Consider the following 23,927-nt stretch of genomic DNA (forward strand, 5'->3'; position numbering starts at 1 on the left):
ATGGGCGCACACTAAGCTCTGATGAGTTTATTACAGATGTTTCAACCACACTTGGCCTTTTTCGCGGCAATTTCTGCCCAGCAAAAGTCAAAAGTCCACATATTATTTATTGATGTATAAAGGTAAAGCCTCACTGTGAAGTAGCAGGACTGAACTATCAGTTGCTGGTAGACAGAAAGTGACTTAACAGAAAAGCTGCCACCAACTAACCAGCAGCATTCTGACATTAAAAAAGGTTTGAGTTAAAGTTCAGTACATTTTTTTAATGCCCCCCTTTTGGTGATGGTCTGCCTAAATACAGGAAAAGGACCTTGTTTTGACCGACAGATCTAAGCGATGAATTGGAAATTGGAAAGATGAATGAAGCATTAAGTTTTCAAAGATTTACTCAAAACTTTCAAGGTTTCACTTGTATACTCGGGCCATTGTTTTTTCAAAACTGACCACAGGTAGCCCAAAAATGAGAGTCCAGTCTATCAATAGATATACTACATTTTCATATTCATGTACATTTTCTTAGTACCATCTCTCTGTATAAGCAAAGGAAAAATTACCATAATAATCCTCCCACAAAAATGTTCCTTTAAGATTATTTATTACACCACAGATCATAAACTGTGTTGAAATACAAATCTGAGAGAAGGTCAGCAAATATACACACATTCCTTTGCAGCTTGGGTAATAAATTAGAAATTAGATGAAGAACAGTCAACAGACACAACATGAAACCTGAACAGGAACATGAGTTGGGAGAGTCCACTCTGAGATGAGGATGTTTAAGTGGAGGAATAAAAACAACAATGAACAAAGAACTTTCTGGAACAGAACAGTCTCTATGGGTCCAAACGTTGCCAAAACTTGAGAGGGTTCATTAGCGAGACACTTTCTCTTCAATTCAGCTCTGAATGAATTTGCAAACACAATCAGGGACGCTTCAGCTGACTGTTAGTCTCGTCCCATTAATGTCTAACCGCTGTGACATTTCATGAGGAGTGTGGCTGATGCCGTTCAGGTCGAGCAGAGGAACTTTGGCCTCAGCCTCCTGACCTTTATGGGGACAGAGAGGCTGCTGTTGTTCTATTTGAACAAATTGATGAAATTCGCACACGTTGACTCAACGTCTCTGCGCCCGTGAGGGTTAAAAAGGAAGCACTGAGTGAGAGGGGAAAAAGGGAAAGGACGGAGAGGGAAGTGGGTAAAATGTCAGCGGGTAGTTTTGGAGGTCCGCTCAAATTCTCCTCGGGGACAAAAGGATCGTTGTGGATGTAAATTCATGAATGTGGTAGTCCTGTGACATCACAGCGTCATGAAGTCATCCACTACTGGTTTGTCCCCAAGGTTATAAGGTTCAACAAGGGGGTGGAATGGCGGGAGACTGATTAAGCCTGTGTGTGAGTGAGTGACAAAGCTTGATGAGGAATAGATTAATAATAGTGACGATGGTCCAACTGTCCAGTATCATCTATTAAATATGTGTGAATGTAATATCAACCAGTGATGTCACTGCATGAACCCCATCGAGACCCATCTCATCTCAAACACGCAGCGGAAATGTTTCTTCATCACTAAAATGTCATCCTCAATATCTTAAAGAACCTACCAGTTTTTTTTAACCAGTTTTCTTGTCTCTGTTCTCCTTCCATCCACCCCCCCCTCGTGCTGCCTTTCAACCCCCAGAGAGAGAGCTTGCTGTGGGGGTGAAGGAGAGCAGAGAGGCCCCTCTGTCTGCTGCTTTATTCTGTCTCATTAAAACAGTGACACTGTGTCCAGGCCGGGGCTTAAGGGCAAAATGGACATGGAATGTGCGTATGTGTGTGTTTGTCTATAAGTCAGAATATACTATAGCTGCAGTATGTCCGCTTCATTATGCCTGAATCATAATGTCTGTCTGTTCTCTAGCTCTGCAGACAATGCTTTTTATACATCCTTTAATCTCCCTCTGATCTCCCACACCACCCACCTTTTGTTCTCTTTTTTGTCGTTTTGTAACTTTCGGTTCCTTCCCTCCACTTTTTGACTCCTCCAGGCTCCCATTGTCCTGCTGTTTCCCTCCTTTTCATCTTTTTCGTTGTTCACGGTGTGTGATTTTTAAGTGTTTGCTGTGTCAGCAATCTGCAGATGGCAAAGAGTCGAAACTTTCCTTCCCCCGCGCACACACACACGCTCGCGCGCACACACACACACACACACACACACACACACACACAGTACAGGCTTGTTGAATTCAGACCTAGCAAACAGTGTCTGTGTGGTGAGAATAAATAGACTCGAAGCATCAGAGGAAGCTGTAACCACCCAGAATAGTGTGTTGTGTATGTTTACGTGCAAATTAGTGTGTCTTTCCCTCCTTTACAAAGTCTTTAAAGCCTTTATGAGCACACTAATTACTCACAAAATTTACAACGGTAACCATCTAGCCAAATGTGTGTATGTGTGTGTGTGTGTGTGTGTGTGTGTGTGTGTGTGTGTGTGTGTGTGTGTGTGTGTGTGTGTGTGTGCTGACTAAGCTATCCTGTAGCTCACTGAACATTACAGGTCAGGAAACTGAGGGATGTCAAAGTGTGTGCTAAATGACTTGTTGAAGATGCACTGCGCCTCCTCTCTCTCTCTCTTCACCACCTCCCTGTCCCTGTGTTGCTCTCTCGGCCCGCTTTCTTCCACCCACCCTCCATCGTTCTTACTGTATCACCATGGAGAAATCATCATCATCATCATCATCATCGTTGTTGCTGTCTTCCTGCAGCTGAGCAGGGGCCCGACGGCCTCTGCCGCTGCTGCTGAGGAGTGTCAGAGCTGGGCGTGAGGCTTTAGCAGGAGGAGGTCCCAGGGAGGAAGAGGAGGAGGAGTGGGAGGAGGAAGAGGGAAAGGGAGCCACAGTGGCCCTGACCTTGCTGTTCATTCCCAGATGGCGACCCTGGTTTTGTGGCTGAGTGGAGACAACACAGAGCCTTGTTAAAAAAATAATGCTACTTAGAATGGCATTTAAACAACAAAAGAAATTGGCACCTTTGATTAAATAATACAGTCAGTTCTACGTATCCTTGACTGCTAAAAAAGACAAGAAAAGTGAGATAAAAGAGAAAGAGGGTGAGAGGAGGAAGACATGCCCAGTCCAAATACAAACATGTTAAGCATTTATTTCCACTACAGTGAGTAAAAAGAGAGTGCGACGGGACAAAGATTTTCTGTGTGTTTTGCTGCTGTAGTGAGCTATTTGCATGTCAGCAGCCTTATCTGGTCTGATGAGTCACACTGCCAGCAGCCACACGCTCTCAGGACCCAGTCGGCCTAAAATAACATGCAAGTGTGAACCGTTGACATCTTTTGAAGTGAGATACTCTGGTTAAAAACACCTACTTTCAAGTTCAAATATATTATGAGTTATAGTGAAATTAATGAGGCGTGTTTGGATCTTTGCCTACACAGGAGCCATTTACTTTTAAAAAAAAAAGCTCTAAAGCTCTCAGATGAATCTCTGGTTATATGAATCCAGTGACATCACATCATCTCTTCCTGTACAAACAGTTTAAGTTTTGGGCCTGCATGAAGTTTAAGTCCTACTTTGGATTTTTCACATCCATAACCATGACTATAAGTAACCATAAGTAAGAACATTTACTAAAGTACATTGTGGAGGTACTTAAGTATTTCTTCTTATGCTACTTAATGCTGCACTACTGCACCATAGCGATAGTAATAAAGAGTGAAATCTTACACATGTAACTCTTCACTTTTGCTTTTTAAATGCAGTTTGTAAATGCAGGATTTTTGCTTGTAATGGAGTATTTTGACATTGTGGTATTGGCATTTTTACTTGAGTGAACGATCTGAGTACTTCTTCCATCACTGGTAATGATGTCCCACCACTGCAGGTCAGGGTCAGGTCTGATTATTTACACCAGTGTAGATAACAGCTACATCTGATTCATTACACTCCTGTTTCTGATGAACCTGTGTCTGCTGCCAGTGTTTAAGGTGGTTTAGATAAGTGCTACAACACTGAGGTAAGATGACTTATGTTCTATATAAACCTTATCTTTAGTTCCTTTAAAATACCTGCTTCCAGGTAACTGCCTTCCCTTAATGTTACAAATCAAACATATTATATTAAAGGGACTGGTTCATACTTGTGTATTTATGTGTATTGTCTTCATACCTTAAACTGTAATTTGGTACATGCTGCCATCTATTGCGTAAATGGGGAAGTGAGTGGTGAGGAGGAAGTTGCATTAGTAAAGCACACGGCCTAAGTGAGAGTTATAAAAATAGCCTTCCTGCTTCGTGCTGTCAAACTGCTCTTGCCCCACACCGACAGCTCCACTTGTGTCATAATCATTGCTCATAATCATTGTATGAACGATACATAGTGACCTTTACGCTGTCATAAAGCGGTGTGTTTACCTGCCGCGGCTGTCTGCTGCCTGTGCTTTTAGGGCCCTCTAGTGGTTGAGACTGGCCCCTGTGGGAAGCTGCTGGCTGCAGCCTGGAATCAACCATCATCATCATGAGTATCATGTCATTATAATCACCATCTTTATAGCTTATATGTGTAATCTTACATTGTCACAATCATCATTGTCACAGGGATACCTGCTCTTACTGAGGCCCCCTCAATGGTTTTTCCTTATCAGAATGGAGGGTCTAAGGATTCAGGGTGCTGCACAGATTGTAAAGCAGCTTCAGGCAAATTTGTGGTTTGAGATAATGGACTGTGTAAGAAAATCGACTTGGCTTTAACATAATCATTGTGCTCTGTTAAGTCACTATAATCACCCTCTGTTACACCAACATCAGCATCCCCACAAATTTACTTATATCATAGACCTTTACATTCATTATATCTTATAGTCCACTGTTTTAACATTATCACAGAGCTTGCACAAGTTTATTTGCATCATATTTCCATCCTTGGTTGCACCCTCACATCAAACCCACCCTGACCTGTATGGGTATCGTGGCTGTGAGAGCAGGCCTCTGCTCCTGAGGTGCTGGTACAGGTTACTGCTCAGAGAGAGCGGGTTGAAAACAAACTCCTCATCCAGCTGAGTGAGACAACCCTGACAAAGAAACAGACATTTCAGCATCGTCTAAATGTCTGGAATCTGTCTGTGGGCTTTGGAAATGTGTGCACACTGTTTGCACTTAGGGAAATTTAGCTTCAGTTTCAGCGTTACTGAGAAGTGCTTTTAGCAACGATATTCTTACTGCAGGGGGAAGAGAAAATTGCCTGTTTTGACTTTTCTGTTTTTGAGCTCTGATGCCGCTGTATACTTCTGCAATTTGTTTACAATGAACAGAGGTCACCTAACCTGTATAACCTGCATGGCACCAGGCGCAGGGTCCTGAGCTGAGACGGGCAGTGAGCAGGGCAGCAGCAGCTCTCTGGAGACCACCGGCTTCAGAAGGAGCGAGAGGGACGGGGACGGCTGCAGGACATAGTGAGAATACACACCTGTGTTGGACACAGACACACACACAGACAAACACAGGGCATTAGAGAGCATGCATGAGGACAGATAAATACACAGCATCACTCTTTCTCTTTCCCACACAGACAGACACACGAACCTGAGCCTCCAGCTGTAGACCTCTGTGTGGGCTCCACCTGCAGCAGCAGGAACAAGTCACGACTCTGAGAGAGGGGAAACCAAATCCAACATCAAACACTTTCATTCGTCTGCGTAGGACAGAGAAAGACTGAGAATGTTGCAAAGTGCAAAAAGTAAAAACTAAAGAGCCAATCAGCTGAGCACAAGAGGAAGAAGAGGGCGATCGAGTGTGCATCATTTGTATATTGTTGCCTGGTGCTTCTCAGGTTTATAAAGTGGTTAATTTTGCTAGTGTTTGCAGATAAAATCTAAACTGTCTAAATAGCAAAGAGGTCTTATTGTCACAAGAAGAGCAAACAGTGAAGACATTCACACACCCTGAGTGTGTGGCAGAGAGCGTGGAACAAGTTGTGGTTGGTCTCCATTTCATCCCAGTCCAGCTGCCAGCAGGTGGTGGGGCGGAGCACCAGTGGGAGTCCGTACAACACACTCTCACACAGTCCGTCAGCACGCAGAGTCCTAAAGCACACACACACACACACACACAAACCTTGGTCAGCATGCAGACCCAAATTGAAGGACACACAGACACTTTCTCCAATTAAAGAAAAACACTGTGTGTGAGACTTCCGATACTGTTGAGTTAAATATTTAATGTCAAAGAAGACCTTCATTTATCTTCTCTAATCTCCTGAGATAGTGCTCAGGAGAGCGCTGGCTGCATTCAAACACACAACAAATCATCATGAGCAGAGAGACAGAGAATGACATCAGCTCTGTGACCGTCCTCCAGCCTCATTTAAATGTCACTGCTGTAAATCATGACTCATCAGTATGTAAAGCACACACACACACACACACACACACACACACACACACACACACACACAGACAGAGCACAATAACTTGTGGCTAGACCGGTATGCAAAACACACACACACACTCCTCCTGCAGCTCCTGAAGATGTAAAAGTGATGCAAATAAGGGAAGAGGAAACTGTTCACCTCTGTTAGGCCTGCATGTCTGCTTTATATCATCAGTGTAGAAAGTGTGTATGCGATGCTCTGTGCGTATGTGTGTGTGTGTTTTAGAAGGAATGGTTTCCGCTTTTGAAGAACAGAGCTACTTACGCCACAATGAGCCAGCTGTCTGCGGCTGATCGACCAAAATAACAAGTGCTATTTTTAAAACACATGAAACTGCATTTACAAACACATGAAGACATCAATATGTGTATCAAGGAAGTAAAAATGTCTTCAGTCAAGTGTTACTGCATGTGCTGCATCCCTGTCCTCTCCTCGTGTACACCGCTGTGACCATGAGCCTCTACTGTACGAGAATAAAAACATTCCTCACAAACAAGTTAAGGAGAATTCTCGCCTGGAGCTTTCAGGCATGGACTGTTCTGCCGGACTATGGATGTTTGGAGTTCTTTCCAGCATCAGGACAGATGACTCCGGCAGAACAAAGGAGACTCTGATGTGATGGGAGAGTTTCATCAGAGAAATATTCCACTAGTCCCTGCTATCAGAATGAAGCCATTCATAGATGTTTAAGGTTTTTTCTGAACACACACAATATTACACACATGACTGCTGGAGCATGCGCACATAATCATACACACAGATACACACACACGTTTCATCTCTCCCTGAAGGCAGACATCATATCTAGTACAATCTTATTCCTTTAAACTGAAGCTCAAAAAGCATGTGATTAGATCTGAGTTGAAAGCAGTAGAAACTGACTTTTTAATGCATCTGGCTATAGTAAGAAGGTTCTCCCTGCAGCCCACGTCTCTTACTTGATAGCTCTCAGTCTTCGTGGCGGTTGACTCTGATTGGCCGATCCCTTATTGACAGGCAGGAAGTCCCGGACGCTCTCGGTCTTCACACCCAGGTTGGGGTTCGGGGGGAGGAGGGCGGGGCTTATCAGACGCTCCTGCATGTCACACTTAACACAAACTACACGTGACAAGTGTCATATAAAGGTGTGAAAAAATGAATGTAACTGTCATATTTAATGAGCCAATGTTTTTATATTGAAACTCTGTAAACTGTATGTTCTCATAGTGAGCCGCTGGTTTTGGAATGGTTTTTAACCCATATTCAAATTAGTTTTGTCGCTATCAGTTAAAACCACATTCATCCATGGTGTTAACAAACTAGAGGAGATGTGTAGGTATGTTTGTGTGCAGCATCCGTACCTGGAATAGGATTGTCCAGGGGGCTGGGCAGCAGGAGGTGGAGGTGCTCTCTGTCTCCTCCCTGCTCTTGAAGCCATGCTTTCAACACGGTTTCCATGGCGAACACACTGTTTTCCACCTGCTGGAGGTCGACCTCTGTTCCCAGCATCAGACAGTCTGCGGATCAGACACACAGAGGCTTCAGTGTTGGGATTAGACTGCTGGCAGAGGGTGAAATTAATTGTGGTAAAACTGGACATGTTTTCCAAATCCACACAGACATCAGCTGATCAAGTATACTGCATCTGCATTCTTTCACCTACGGCCACTAGATGGAGGCAAAACTCGATAAATTCAATTAGCAGGCAGCGTCAGTGACTCAATAGACACTGAATTCTTTGAACTTGTTGTCATGTGAAGGCCTCAGTGTCTCTGGATTAACCAAAAACCTTCTTAAGCACGACTGGATGAGAAGCTGTGGGGCTGAATTCCTGAGGAGAGGAAGTAGGGCTGCATTTTAAACTTTTTTAAAGAAGACTTTTCTTGCTTTTTTGGCTATTTTAGAGCTGTTCATGTAAATCTCTTCTCTCATGTACAGTAATTGCGGTTCGCTGTATCCCAGAGGATAACAGAGAAAGCAGCTGCACTGCTCTCTTCTCTTTGCCCACTGATTTCCACATATCATTACAGAACAGGAAAAGAGACCCTGTGGACCTGCCCCACCCTCCTCTCCAGCTCCTCTCTCTTGCCATCCCCCACTGTCCATTACTGCAGACCAGCCACAAACCTTACAGAAGGCCCCGCTTCTCCATTTCCCTCTATCTGGTGTTTAATAGTTAATGACGCATCAGGAGATAACTAATGGGACTAATGGGAGAGGAGAGGATCAGGAGGAACTGTGAGAGCCAGGGAGGGTGTATGTAGAAGGGGGATAAGACCGAGGAATATGGATGAAGAAGTATTTAAACTCTCCCTGCCAGGAACTTTTCAGGAGAAAATGAGAAACTTTAAATTCCTAGAATAAAATATGTCATTGATTCTTTCATCTGAGGCTGCTACAGTACGGAAACTATTTTTGGTTCTGGGACAGAAACGAAATAAGCACTTCATCAGAGGGGATGTTTGCTGCTCTTTTGCTGATGGACGTTTGTAGTCAGATCCCTGCTGAGTGAAAGCAAGGCGAATAAAGAGAGAGAGAGAAAGAGAGAAGTTTAAGCGGGTACTAATGGCACTTTTGCTTTACAAGTTCTTCATTTATGTGTCCAAAAAGCATACTGTCAAGGCAAGCTTCAGTTCTGACACATGCCACATTGCTCTTGCTCATATTATGGATTAAATAACTGGTGAGAGTTCTCCAATATTTGGGATCAGCAGTATAATAAGTTCTGCTTCCTAATGCATGTCAGCATTGCTCAGAGTGGCTGCAGAGAAAACGCATATAAGTTACAAAGAGACGGGCAGAAAAGTAAAAGCTGAGGTGAGGGACCTTACAAAGACTTGTACAGTCAAATAAGGAGGACAAGAAACAGAAAGAAGAGATGTGTCCTTGCTTTTATGAAAATGGTAATGCAGAGATTAGAGAAAAGTCCTTGAGAGATGGACGGAGATGGAGGAAAAACAGGTTGAAGAAAATCAATCGCCATTCCCTCAGATAATGTCTGTCTGGGGAATGGGACTGGATAGAGGAGACAGAGTAAGCAGGAGAGAGAGAGAGAGAGAGAGAGAGAGAGAGAGAGAGGGGCATAGCAGGGAGAGAGAAATATGCAAGTTGGTGTAGACAGGAGAGAAGGGAAGAAAGTATAAATTACACAGAAAACAAGAGCAGGAGGAAGAGGGAGGAAAGGCAGGGGAGATGAGATAGAGGTAGTGATAGATAGATAGTGGGTGAGGGTTGATGGACCACTGTCGGAAACGCTTGTAATTAGAGCACGGACTGTGTATCTCTGTATGTTTGTGTGAGACGGAGAGGGGGAGATAAAGGGGGTGGGGGTGGGGGGGTGATGACGTGCACTGCTTCTCACAGCAGCACAAATAAGTCAAGACACTCCATCTTGTGTGTGTGTGTGTACGCGTGTGTGTGTGTGTGTCATACTGGTTTCCCGAAAGCAATACATTACTGACTGACGAAGATAGGTGAGAGTAGTTAACCTCGGTGTGTGTGCTCAGAGAGACAGCAGCTGAAATGATGCTGTCTGCGTCTCTCCAGCAGGCTTATCTGAAAATGTTTACACGGCTGAATCCTCCTACAGATGCCTCTCCTTCTGAATCTTCTCTGGGTTCATTAAGTACAGTAGATGCAGTAGATTTTCCCTCAGTCTGTCATCTCTTCCTGCTCTGTTATAATAAGCAGTTAAGAAACTGTTAGGTTAAGAGCCAGACTGAGTGACCCATCCCTCTGACCTACAAGGCTAATGGTGCTCCTGCATCTCATTATCATGTCCTCTGTGTGTCTCTAGACATGAGAAGTGTGACACACATGCTGAGGTAGGGATGCAGGGGGGCACTCAAATCTCATTAAATGTTTGTGTGTGTGTTGTTCTTTATGCGGTGTGTGTGTGTGTGTGTTGTAAATTTAGATGCATGTGCATGCTGATGGTCAACATGTCAGAGCTATGCTGGAACTACACCATACTGTACATCCCCCCAAATAAACAGCTAGTAAAAACCATCAAGTGAAATAAATTAGTGGAAAAAACTCAAATATCTGTATATCTATACTTCAAAGAGTGAGACAATAGCTCTGTTTCAGAGAGAGTTAGATCATTTGTTTGCAACTCTGTAGTTGCTCTCTGTTTTTTTACTGTTGGGTCACTCTCAGTGTCATTTCCAGATGCATCAGGCAGCTGTTCCCATCATCCACTACCTGCAGAGCACCACACGGCAGACAGACAGAGGTAGGGACTGAATGGTGAACATAGTGATTTTTTGATGGTGGAGACCAAAATTGAAATGAAGATGGAGTAAATATTGGACCAAAAGCACGACTCACGACATGCTAACGTGTGTGTGTCTTTTTGCTAAAACCCTCTCCATATTACTTTACTTTTCAAAATAAAGGTATGTCACTGTTGTGTTGCCAGTTTCTTCTGCTCTTGAATAAAATCAAATACAGATTTGAAAATGAATAAAGGGAGATTCACGCCATATAGCGAACCAGTGCCTTTTAAGCTGTATCCTCTTTCACCACAAGGTCAATGCATCTGTGACGACGGTTAAGACAGTTTGGACTGAAACTGCTGGAATCGACCTCCTGTTGCTGACTCATCACATCCCTGGAAACATACATGCTTTAAAGGGCGGCTGCAAATGCGTTGCCTGCTGACTTTTTTTACATTAACGGCTCTCTCCTGTCTCCATCCGTCGAATGATCTGAGTTTTTTCTTGTCCAGATGACTCATCTCTGATTTCAGATTTTGAATGATGTGGATGCAACAACTATGTGGGTATTTCTGCTTTAGTTGAAGCCTCAGTGGTGCTGTGCAGCTGCTGGATCTCTGGCATTGTTACTCGTTGGAATACAGCTTGAAGAGGGCAAACATGAGTGAATCACACTCACAAACACACAAACACACGAATAATGTTAAAACACGGTTTGAATAGATGAAAATGTAATGACTGCTGTAATTTCCCTGGTAATTTCTCTTTTTTTTTGGTTAAATGAATGACTGATGAGCGTTTTCAGAGAAGGTTTGGTGATTTTACCAACAGCATGGGGCTGTCTCTTTTAATCTGAAATTTGACTTGGGGCATAAAACATAAATATTTGATCTTTAATGATCTGTCTGAATTCAAAATTGGCAACTTAAATCTCTCCCTGTTTCTGTCTCCCAGACTAGAAAGGAGCTTATTTTTGTTGTGCACATTGGTAACTGGAAAAATATAATAATACATGGTGAGATAACGACATCCCTTTCTGTTTCTTTATCCTATTGACTATCCCTGTGCTATTTTTTATTTCCTCAACTCTCTCTGTCCCACTCAAGCCAATGCCGAGTAATGATCCCTTTAATTCTGTGAATTAGGAAGTGCACCAACCTCATGACCATCGACCAGCGTAACATTAGCTTGTTTGGGGAAATTAGTGATGCAGTGAACTAATGCAGTACCAGAGCAGGAAGCAGAGCACCGCTTCTGCTCTATAACCCTGCTTTCACTTTCATTTAGATATGGATCAGCTTTACCTGACACAGATAATGGACACAGTGCTCTGCAAATCGAGGGAGATCACATTGAATAATTCCACAAAGATCACAGAGATCATGGAGACCTACTTTGAAGTTAAACACCATTAAAACACGAAGAATTTGAAATTCTTTGCTTTGTTTTAATGTAGTTGTTCAGGCCGGTGGTCTCTGCAAGGCCTGAACAAAACAAATGAGCTGAAGCTGGAAAAGGAGCTGCTTTCTCAGTGATACTTAGTGAATAAAAAATAAATCAAAATGATCCTTTAACATTCTGTTAATAATGCAATAAAAGTTTTTCATATTTTATAAAAGGAATATTTGATAGGAAAATCACTCTCACCTCACACCTAACTCGTAATCCTAATAAAAATACCTTCACGTGGCACCATATGTCAGTGTTATATGGGGGTGATATCAGCCTAGTGCATCCCCTGACACCAAAGTCACAAAGTGTATGTTAACATTAAGGAAGCGCTGATGAATGTCTGACTATGGAATTTCCATATTTCACTCGTAGAGCGACGCTGACAGCAGACGCTCTGTCCTTGCCTGTCAGCATGTCTGTGTGGGCATTAGTGATGAATAGCTCATTGATGTAGATTGAGACGGTGACAAATAGGACATTGATCATCTGGTCTGAAACACACACACTCAACACACCAGCGGCTGTGCGACCTAATTGCCCTGCAGTCGCTTCTGATGAGGCCACATGGTCAATGGAGACAATTAAAGCAATCGGACACTTGAAGAGGCCGAAGGGACGAATGGGCAACTGTTATCTGGCCGTCATCACCATCAAGTGAGGAGGCAAAAAAGAAGAGATGGCAACAAATTTGTGAGAGAAGGTCATAAAGGGGAGCCATTCTTTTATGTCGGCTCATTAGGTACATTGCCACATTCTTGTGTTTTGGTCCTTTACATTCTCCATTTTCCTGCTTTGAATTTGTGCTGCTCATAAGACATTTCCTGTGGTAAAGTGGCAGCTTCCACTTGTTTCAAGAAGAACCTGGATAAGAGGAGAGGGTTAGATGGAAGAGGAGGGCGCAGAGGCTCAGAGAAGATGGCAGCTGGGCGACTCCTTTGAAGCACTTGAAAAAGACAAGAGGACAGAGGATGAGAGGAGCTCTGCAGACGGCGCTCATGGAGAATACTGTCTGCAGATAACAGAGGAGACGGTTACAGAGAAGGAAAGGAAACCAGGCAAGATGATAAAAAACGACAGACTTTTTGAGGAAATATACTTTTCTAACAATGACCTAACAATGACAAACATTTATCAGAGAAGTATAGAATAAAAAAAGGATAGTAATGATGAAAAACTCACTCTCATAGTTACTCCCACCCACGTTTGAAAAAACTGAAAAACATAAAATGTCTTCAAATCAAGAGTGGCTTGCGTGCATCCAGACAAAGAAAGAAAACCTGGAGGGACAGGGCAGACCTATAAAGGAGGGTGATGGGAGGAGGAGATGGGAGCAGGGTTGAGATATTGGAAAGGTCATAGCAAGCAACAACCCTCTCAAAAAAGAAGGGAAGAATGACCGTGTATTCAATTATCTTGATGAGAGAGAGACCCAGTCTGTGTGTTTGCTCAGATACAACTTAAGAGGACATAAGGGGAGACGGAGACGAGGAGCAGTAATTCTGTGGTCTTACAACCTCAGAGAAGCAGAGAGAATGTAAGGGAGAGGAAATGAGATGAAAATAGAGGAAGGAGTAAGAGACAACAAATCTGTGGGAAGCAGGAGTGTGAGGAGGAAGAGAAAGTGTGACATTACAGGAACGAAAACAAGAAATTAAGAGAGTGATATCTGGAAGACAGACTACATGGCAGATTAACTGATGATACACATCAGATACCCAATTCAGTTGTTTTGTTACTCATTAAAATGAACACCTTAGGCAAATGACATTAGAAAATCAGAAGATGAGTTTAATTGCTAATATGACAATCTGAGCATGTTGGATCTTATTTCAGCAAAAACACTGAAATATTTAGCATATTTTTAGCCAAACTCGTGATGTGTTGTGAAGTGGTGGACCACTTTGGTCCAGACTGAAATATCTCAACAACTGCTGGATTTTTATGGATTGTTTATTGGAAATTTGGTACAATGACTTTGTTTTGATCCCCTGAAGAGAGATATGATTGACAGAGCAGGATAGTGGCAGACAGGAAAAAAAAAATCAGGTGCAACAACACTCTGTGTGCTGTCAACCACTCTGAGGAGCCTTTTCCTTAAGTTTTCTCTATACTTCTTTCTCTGTGTGCTCTCTTGCTCTTTCTTCAACCAGTCACTGTTGCTCTGAATACACCACAAAGACGGAAGAGCAAGAGAGGGATAACTGACACTGCTCTCTCGGCTGCAGAAGTATCTACATGCTGCAACCACAGAGACCCCACCCATTGATGTATCAACCAGATGACACATTAGGTATAAACTTTGTTCAATCGATGTGTTCCATTATGAAGTCCTAATTAGATTTGTTTTCTATGTGATTTTTCTGACAAACTCAACTGAAAATGGTTAAACAGTAAAATAGGAAAGATGAAAGGATTTAGATGGAGACAGATTGACATACAAAATTGTGTGCGAGTAATACGGAGCAACCAGGCATCTCTCAGCGTGGGACTAATAGGTTGCATATCGTGGTGTGAAGAGTGATGCCAGTCTCCATCTGTACGGCCACCTGCTGCTCTGCTGCCGTCACACAGAGATGTGAACAGCCTGACCTTGGCATTGTGTGTGTGTGTGTGTGTGTGTGGCAGGAGGAAAAACACACACTCCGGAATTTCATGCATCTCCGTTAGCTATCATGCTCAACCATATTTACATATGGTACAAATAAACAAAACAATGGCAAATTCAGATTTAGTCCTCATTTCTGCTATGTTCTTTCTACTGAATTTATGCCCAAGTACTGTGAGTGTGTGTGCAGTGTGCTTCCTGTGTGTGTGAACATTTTGTAGTAGCTGCGGTTGGGTGTGTGTGTGTGTGTGCCAGCAGGTCTGGGTGGGGTTTCCTTCTGAGCGACTCTGCGCACATTTAGCCACCACACGTTAAACTGAACTCGCTGACAGGGATGGAAAACTTAACTGAATGAAAGAGAGAAACAGAGAGAAAGAGGAAGAGACTGACTCTGGGTTGAATGACTGCAGGTGTGTGGTTGTAATAGTAGCTGTGAAGGAAAAGCCTGCAAAGTAGTTTTTCTTTTTTACACAGAACCAATTACACAAAAATGTAGGAATGGTGTTTATTAACATCCCACTGAGGTTGATGTTACACTAGAGTTAAGCTGCACGAGATTGATGTGCTGAGCAGGTCACAAATACCATTCATTATATCCTCTTACCTACTCCCAGGGCCACACACTATAGGATTCATCATGTCATCATGATTTGTCCAACTCTGATTACTGAATATTAACTTTACATACATTTTGAATACATTTCTGAAGGGAAGGAGGACTCTGGATCACCTCGATGAATGTGCATTAGGAAGGGATCTTTCACAGGGTCAAATTCCCTCCATGGCTTTTTCTATGAACTATTAAATGTAGCATGATGTGCTAAAAAAACATGGTGGAAACACGGTGAAATAGCTAACCCATCTTTGTCTGAAGGCTGCAAAACCTACCAAGTCACGGTCTAAGACTATCTAATTATACCACGCTTAAAAACTTCCATTCACTAGTTTTACAAACATTTTCATGAAATCTTTTTCTTGCAAAAAAAGTGATGCTATAATTAATGTTAAGATAGAGCAGATATGTCATAAGCAAAGTGCTATTTGGGGGCCAGAGTGTGGCTATGAATCTAGGCACATTAATGGGACCAGGATGCATTCACTCTGCCAAAGCATCGTTGAAAAAGCTCCAGGGTTTCTGCTCTGTGGAAGTCAAGTCTTCCCTGGAGAGAAAGGAAACTGAGAGAGAAGTTGCCTCTGGGGATTGATGAAGATTCACGTTATTACTGTAATGTAATACAAGCATATAAGGCTCATTGTGAGCATTCAGGATGATGACTTGGTTTACCGTTTTATAATTCTTGGCTGTGGGCCAGTGGGTTATAATCCTCCTCTCGAGGGATATACATTTTCAGAGTCATTATTCTTGCGACTCAAAATGGATTTGTGGGATGTATGCTGATCCAAGTGCAACTGTGTGGGGTGTGGAAATGGCTTAAGTGTTCCAAGGAGGCAAATAAGGAGAAGGAAAACGCCTCTAAACAAAGAGAGCATTACATATTCAAGGTGGCAGTCACAGCGATAAGAAAAGCACAGGACTGCGGGCAGTGTAACAGTTGATATGATTACACAATGCAGATCACCCACAAGCTTGGCAAAATGTTCATATTCAGCTGTGACCTGATGTGGAGAGTATAGCCTGAAAAAAAGGCTCCTTTCACTGTCTGTGCATCGTTTGTTCATGCCTACTGAATGCATTTCTATCTTCATCATATTCACATGCTGATCTAACATAACAGCCTGCTTCGGGCTGATGAATATCAATTCATTTCATGCATGTGCACGTTTCAAGGATTTGGGCTACGTAAAAAGTTTTATGGCAAACTCAATACATATTCCCTTGCAGGCTACATTTCATGGTTGCAGACTGGTGCATAAGCAGCCTTTTATTGAATGGTTCAAAAACCAGAGGAGGTTATGGCAGAGAAGTACAATAAATCCAGGTTAATACATCATAAATTCATGGTAATACAAGAGAGATAAAGTGAGAACAAGATGAAAGCGGAGGGGAAGTGGGATATTGCACTGAAAGTCTGCAAAGTACTAGGGAGGAGACAGTTGAAGACATTAACGTGCCAGATAATGTCTTTTCTTTCTCCTGCTAAAAAGACACATAGACGATGAGGAAAAGGGAGGCGGAAGAGAAAGTAATTAAGTAGTTGGACAGAGAAGGAAAGAGGAAAATGTCCCGTCATCTCTCTGTTACGCTCTGATGGAGCAAGGCAGATTGTGAGACTGAGAATATGATTAAAAACAAAATATAAAATGATGTGGCAAATTGGTATGGACCGCACGCACATTCACAAATACACACATATAGTGCAAAGCTGTTAATACACTCAGGAGTCACTGACTTACAGACATATCTGTACTCAAGCACATGGGATGCTTGATCCATGCACACTCAATTACACAAACACACACCCTCTCTATTCTTTCAGTCTTAACCACAACAACTGTCATCTGTCCTTTGTAAAAGCTCCTTATCTCTCGTACAAACTGGACAGACAGACAGGAGGAGAAAAGACAAATCTGCAGGGGGAAAACACTGAGCTAGCGCTGTGGACAGTTTGGAAGGAGAGAGAGAGAGAAAGAGAAGAAAAGGGGGGAGAGAGAGAGATTGTGAGAAGAGGGAGAGGATTAGGAGAGATATAATGGGCTATAATCCTTTTCTATTGAGAGACAGCTCCAAGAACTGCTGATGGGGTGTCAGTTTAAAAGAGCTATTTGTCCAAGATATGAGTCTGCTACTTACCCTCACCTCAAATCTCTCAGGCAAAACACAAAAATAGCACTCAAGATTACCTATTGGGAACAATTGCTTTTATTTTAGTAATAACATTAAATTATCAGTCTAACAAACGCATACATAATACTACTTATTTGTGTATTTAAAAGAGATTTACTGTCATTTTGAACAACTGTTTTATAAAATAGCAATAATGGGCTACTCAGGTAATCATATTAAAACTGTAACATTCATTTGAGTCACAAACAGCACTTACACCTTTACACTTAGATGGCTGCTCCATAAATCTGAGCAATGAATGAGCCCTGAATAAGAATCATTTCTAAGCAGGTCTGATTCACCAGTACAGTACATGAGAAAGACAGACAGACTTTTAGTTTTGTGTTTAAACCACAGCCATCTATGCAATGGTACAATAGTTACTTTTTAAAGAATTTAACTCGAACGTTTCATCAAACGTAATTTGATGAAATGTTCTAAGAAGTAAAGTACAAACAGGCGGGGGCCTGTTGCATGTGCACACATTCTGGACATGTACAACTGAGGAAACTCAGGAAACCTTCACAAATAATAATAATAATAATAATAACAGGGTGTTGGTTATTTTAAAAATCTCCACTACTGAAAAATGCCTTGTCGCACCAAATTTTGCTTCTTATGGAGTAAATCTCAAAACTAAAGACCTCTACTATAATGTGTAATGTAGTTATCCTTAATGCTGAAATGGATTTTATAAAATTGGTACCAAAAGTATTGCTCAGGAATCGGTATCAAATATATTTGAATGATACCCAGCCCTCTTGCTAGCCCCACTTATTCTTCCAGTTACTGGAAATTAGGTTATTAAACATTTTAGAAAGAACTCTTTAGAAAGAACACAGAGTTTAACGGAGGGGAGGTGATTCAGTGGTAGGGCGCATGCATGAGGTCCTGGGACCAACCCCACATTTTAGTAATAAACTCAAGTTTTAGCATTTATTAAAAGGAAAGTAATTTGTGTTTTTACAGTGCACAATAAAATATGGGGATTTGGTTGATTAGTAGCATTTAAGGGGTCCTGGGTTCAGCATATCTCCGTGCTGACTGTCACAAAGCTGTGAACCTCTCAGAGGAGCACAGGAGGAGGCTGGGTGTGTTTGTGTTGGTGTGCACATGAGAAAATAATGTTTACCTCAAAGCTCAGAGCTAAACCAGGGAAGCAATAAAGGGGTTTTTTGGTGTGAGACAGATGGGTGGATGGATGGAGGACAGATCAATGATGGGATAATACACAACCTCCACAAACAATCTGAAAAAACATTGTGTGGATGGTGTTTATATAGAATAACGGCTGTCACTTGAAGCCGGGATTTTGGGACTAAATATGCGTGGATGGATTGAATGTGTTGTCACTTTGAGAAGCTTTGAAAGCTAGGTATTTGAATGAAATAAATACTTTGACAAAGCAGTGAAAAAGACTAGAACTGTCTGAATGAATATTTGTCAAAATATGATGATGAGGAAACAGATTCTGGCAGCTGTTTGAAAGCGAATTTTCAAAATATTGCACATTATTATGACCATAAAAAGGGTTTAAACCACACATATGCAAGCACACTTTTTTGTACATAGATTTAAATACTGGGTAGCATGGTGGTGCGGTGGTTAACACTGTCGCCTAGAAAGTTCCAGGTTCAAATCCAGGTTTGAATGTGGAGTCATGTACATGTCACCCAAAATTAGCTGGGATTGGCTCCAGCCCCCCTCTGAACCTGACGGATAAGTAGTATAGATAATGGATGGATGATGTCATTACTGCCACTTGTTGATCAGCGTGATGTGTATGCACAAAGCTTCCATTTCTTCATTTAAGAAATGATGTTTATGAACACAGCTGGAGATGCTGGGGACTGATCGCAGGACCGCATACATGCACCTTGTGTCAAAGATGAGTAATGTCCCCTCTAGCTTCCTTTACGTATGTTACAAGTAGCATGTATTTGGTACAAATACTTCTTTTGAATAAACTGTGTAAGCTTGTTGTCCCTTTAGCGACCAAGCTAAGCTAATGAGCTGACCTTGTTAGCTCAGATAACTTTATTTTCCCTCTTCGATAACTTCATAAAATGTTGTGCAATAGTGAACAAAATGTCAGGGGAAAGTAAGCAAAAAAGCAGAGAGAAAATAGAGAGAAGCTCCCATTTGAAATAATTAGAAAAGGATGTAAATTTTGAAGCCACTCAATTATTGACATTCAGGATGAATTTTTAATGGTTAACGGGGGAAAAACTTTCTTAATGCTGTTATTGTTTGCACATTCTAAAAAAATGTATTCCAGCTCATTTATCACAGAGAGAAGTGAGACATCCACCTGAAAGTAAACTTGGGCATATAGGGGATGCAGCTCTGAGGCAGAGCACATGCTTCACACGTATGAGCTCCTGTGGTCAATCCACAGCATCTGCAGCTGCTTTCAGTTTCAATGCTTAAACCAAATGAAACAGAGCTTGTGTGAAAGACGCACACTTAAAATGGCAAGAATGGGATTTGACTCAGTGGTACTATGAATGCTCTGACTATATGAGGTCCTGGATTCACTCCCTACCATCTCTAACTGTGTTCTTCACAGCCTTCTACCTCAAGCTCATATGGCATCAGAGATAACAACATATTTTGTCATAAATATATATGTGTTAAGTCTCTGTAACATCAGCCAAGGCCTGAGACAGCTAACGCTATCACTAATAAAATACCAAATAATGACATTTTCTGTGGAGAAATGGTGTCACATTCTATTGCAGGAGTTCAAAAGCAACGTGACATGAAATGTTGGTGGTTATTCAAGCCTACGGCAGCCCAGTGTCATATCAAGATACTTCAGATGTGAAGAAAAGCACCAGTCATTGAAACTACATATGGTCTGTCAGGTATGGGGATTAGCTTTTTCCAGAGCGACATGTCTCAGTGGATATGTCTATTTCTGATGGTGGAACAACTTCTTGGGAGTGAAATCCTTCATATGCAAACCCCTAGTGTGATTCACTGACATTCACACCTTTTATAGACTCTGAGATCTACTGTTTTCAACAAGGGTACATTCATTCAGCAACAGCCTGTTTCTGCTCCAGAGCCGACGCACTGAGCTGAACTGAGCTACAGTATTTCATCGTAATTCAATGTGTTACTTGACAAGCTCATTTCTTACACAAAGATTGCCACAGTCCCTCATTATCTCTTCAGATATCAGACATAATTGACACATATTTGACATGCAACAGACATAAATTGGACAGCGGATTAATCCACCATGTGCACACTGCTAGAAAACACACAAAAGCGTCACACACAGCAGGGAAATCTAAACCAACCACACAATGTACACATAAACAAACATGCATATTTTATACAGTAAATAACCTAAACATGGACAGAAACAGGTATGTCCTTTCTCCTTATGCTCCAGCTCATTTCAAATGGGTTTATCTCTTGATAGTGGGAAGGAAGGGGAGGGTAGGAGGACCCAGGTGTTCATGGGAGACGGTCGTAATCTATCACTGTAGCTGCTCCAGACGGTGTTTGTGTGTATGGGTGTGTCTGTGTATATGCATGGCTCTCACTCACAGTGGGTGTCCTCTAGTGTTGACGATGACTTTGCAAAAACAACACGTCTTACTCCCAAAAGAGATGCTTCTTTTTAGAACTCCTGATTCTGTCTTGAGAGTAAATATAAGCTCTGTCTGTCTTTGTGTGTGTGTGTCTGTATGAATGTGTGTACATAGTGTACTCATGTGATGCCAAATCAAGAAAGCTGGACAAGAGTTCGTATTTGTCTTGTCTGAAGGGAGGAAAGTATCAAACTGCTACGTCTGGCGGGAACATCCTTTGACGGGGGATCCGAATGGGGGATCCGATCCATTCATTGTATTGTCTGCTCCATACTTGCAGCTGGCAAATTTCCATCCCCTGAATTTTCTGTGTCACAGTTTAAGTTAGTCAGTAATAAAAGGTGTGGAGCAGAGGAGGGGATGTAGCTCAGTGGTAGAGCGCATGCTTCGCATGTATGAGGTCCTGGGTTCAATCCCCAGCATCTCCATTTAGCAAGTACTGAATAATGTAACACCTTTGCAGAAGTGGAGACCAAACATTCATGATTCAGTCTCCCACTAATAAAGCAAAGAAAGGCTGGATAAAAACTTGTTTAGGTGGTAACTTTCTACCAGTGTCAGTATTGCACAGATGGAGCAATATTTCACCAACTGGTAAGGAGGAGACGCATATGTTTCAATTAATGCCAGCATCACAGTCAGCCTCAGGTGATGTGACCACATTTCCTCATCCTCAATCAGGCGACTACCCACATACTGATACTGTTATCAGTGCCTGTGTGCCACTGTTCCTGTCTGGTCTTTCTTTCTATTGGACTGATCCCTTTATTTTTGTAGTACACCATTTACCAGCATCTGTTTGTATTTCTCTCTGCATCTCTCTCTCTCTCTGTGCTCCACACAACCCTTTTCTCTGTGAAAAGACAGGCATCGCTCCCTCTCTTTTCTGCCTCCACTCCTTCTCCTCTACTTTGGTCTCCTCCTGTCATTGATGTCTGAGCACTTTCGGAAATGACGGTTGTAAAGCCAACAGCCGTGAAGTGTCTACATTTAGTTAATTGCTTCAACAGAACACGCTGAGGGGTCAACAGAGACTAAATTCAGTGTGTCGAGCCTGAAAAAAGTTACACGCCCCAGGGATAATCAGTAACAACCTTGCTTTGACTGATCAGCCAAGCATCCCCCTTTTGGCCAGCGTTATTTTTAAAATGCTGAGCTGCATCATTTCCTCTACTTTTACCAAACTCTGGCATCAGTGCCATCATGGAGGATAATAAATGAAACACTTCTACGCTGTCTACTAGTGTGGAGGAGCCACCTCCCTGGGGAATGCCCACTGACAAACAAAGCAGGCACTTATAAACCTTGTGCTTTGTCTGCAACAGTTATTATCTGTCTTGCTTTTATGACAAAGTCTCCAACATGTCTACCATGTGTGTTGCACCACTTACAGATTTCATTATATTCATTTCAATACGACTTTGTAGCTACGGAAAAATAAGGCAATTCATTTTTTCCCCTATCAATCTAATAAAGTTTGTGCTGGCAACTATCTCTAAGGGACTGCTGCTTTCAGTGTGGGACAGCTTGTTAGATGTGTTTCAGTTAACAACTTGGCTATTCAGCTGTGAGGAGGAAAACCAAAACCACCGGTGCCATAATCATCCTTGTCTCCGTCTCACTCTGCTCCTTTCACTCTGTGTTCCTCCTCTCTCGCTCTGTGACCCATTTCTCTATCTTCTCCCTGGTGCTCAACTGTGCAATTACACAACAGGCCGGGGATTCAAGGATGTACCAGTTGAGTTTCAACAAAAACAGGAAACCGCCTCTTATCAAGGCGTTGGCCTATGGACTCCTCACAAACTTTTGTACTTTATTGCTTGTGAGGCGCATCATTGGTGTTTCCTCAGCCCTAACCTCAACCATCACATCAATCAACCCTCATCTTAACCTTAACCTAAACCCAAACCCAGTTTTAGCCTTAAAAGGCACTTTGCAGAAGTGGAGACCAACCAAAATGTCCACAATTTTATCTCAAGGTGAAAAATGTGACCCTCTCAAAGGCAGACGTACAAGACAATACACACACACACACACACACACACACACACACACACAGCAGACCTCACAGCTGTCAGCTTTTTGAAAAATGAGACATTTGCATTACTGTCCTCTAACTGAAGTTTCTATCAAGCAGCTACACTGTATTGTGTGTGCATTTGCTCCTGTTTGTTTTAAGTTGCCATACACACAGAGACACACACACATACACACACACACACACACACACACACAGCTAAAAGAAATAGTCTCGTGTCAAGTGAGCCGTTTTTTTGTGCAATCAGTCATTCCCACACAGCATCTCACACACACGGACATGATTAAGATTCCACAACGCACCCAGATTCCAGAGTATTCCCACACTAAACACTGTTTTCTAAATCTTAGCATATTAGGTTTGGTTATTAGTTGCTTTTCAAAACCACAATTACAAAGTCCTTTACAAATTAAAGCAATCAATTTGACAATTGATCATTAAGCTATTCTGAACATTTGTTACATACTGTGGCTGATTAGTGAAGTTCTGCAACAAAGTCCCTCAGGGTCATGTAAATGATAATATGGTTGAAATGACAAACGAAATGGAAAACTGACTAATTTCTGATTGACTCTGCATCTGTCCTCATGGGCTAAACCCCCCATAACATGCAGGTATCTAAACTTTGTGTGAAACAGTAAACACCCAGTCGAACTTTCACTAGTGTTACATGTGTGTAGCAGCACTGGAACTACTTAAAAACACAATTTCAAGACATTTCTAAGGATCCAGTAAGTCTGAGTAGAATTTATACTGTCTAGACACATAAACTTCTTATCTTTGATTTAAGCCTGCTTCAGTTTTCAGCCAGATGAACTCTGAGGTCAGTGT

At 42.1% G+C, this 23,927-nt stretch overlaps 1 protein-coding gene and 1 non-coding gene across 2 annotated transcripts in view; one reads left to right on the plus strand and one right to left on the minus strand.

The window, feature by feature from the left end:
* Nucleotides 1-2,677: 2,677 nt before the first annotated feature.
* Nucleotides 2,678-23,927, minus strand: part of m1ap (meiosis 1 associated protein) — a 28,498-nt gene continuing 7,248 nt past the window's right edge. Inside the window, exons 4-11 of the mRNA XM_070855232.1 lie at nt 7,756-7,911; nt 7,354-7,513; nt 5,927-6,068; nt 5,569-5,632; nt 5,310-5,452; nt 4,942-5,057; nt 4,402-4,483; nt 2,678-2,926 (exon numbers count right to left, since the gene is read on the minus strand). Coding sequence (XP_070711333.1) covers nt 2,678-2,926; nt 4,402-4,483; nt 4,942-5,057; nt 5,310-5,452; nt 5,569-5,632; nt 5,927-6,068; nt 7,354-7,513; nt 7,756-7,911 — 1,112 coding nt within the window. The remainder of the gene's footprint in view (nt 2,927-4,401; nt 4,484-4,941; nt 5,058-5,309; nt 5,453-5,568; nt 5,633-5,926; nt 6,069-7,353; nt 7,514-7,755; nt 7,912-23,927) is intronic.
* On the plus strand, nt 21,415-21,486 carry trnaa-cgc (transfer RNA alanine (anticodon CGC)). The gene has a single exon. It is a non-coding gene; the product is annotated as a tRNA-Ala (tRNA).

This window comes from Pempheris klunzingeri, chromosome 23, assembly GCF_042242105.1.
Source record: "Pempheris klunzingeri isolate RE-2024b chromosome 23, fPemKlu1.hap1, whole genome shotgun sequence".
In the NCBI taxonomy this organism is placed as follows: domain Eukaryota; kingdom Metazoa; phylum Chordata; class Actinopteri; order Acropomatiformes; family Pempheridae; genus Pempheris; species Pempheris klunzingeri.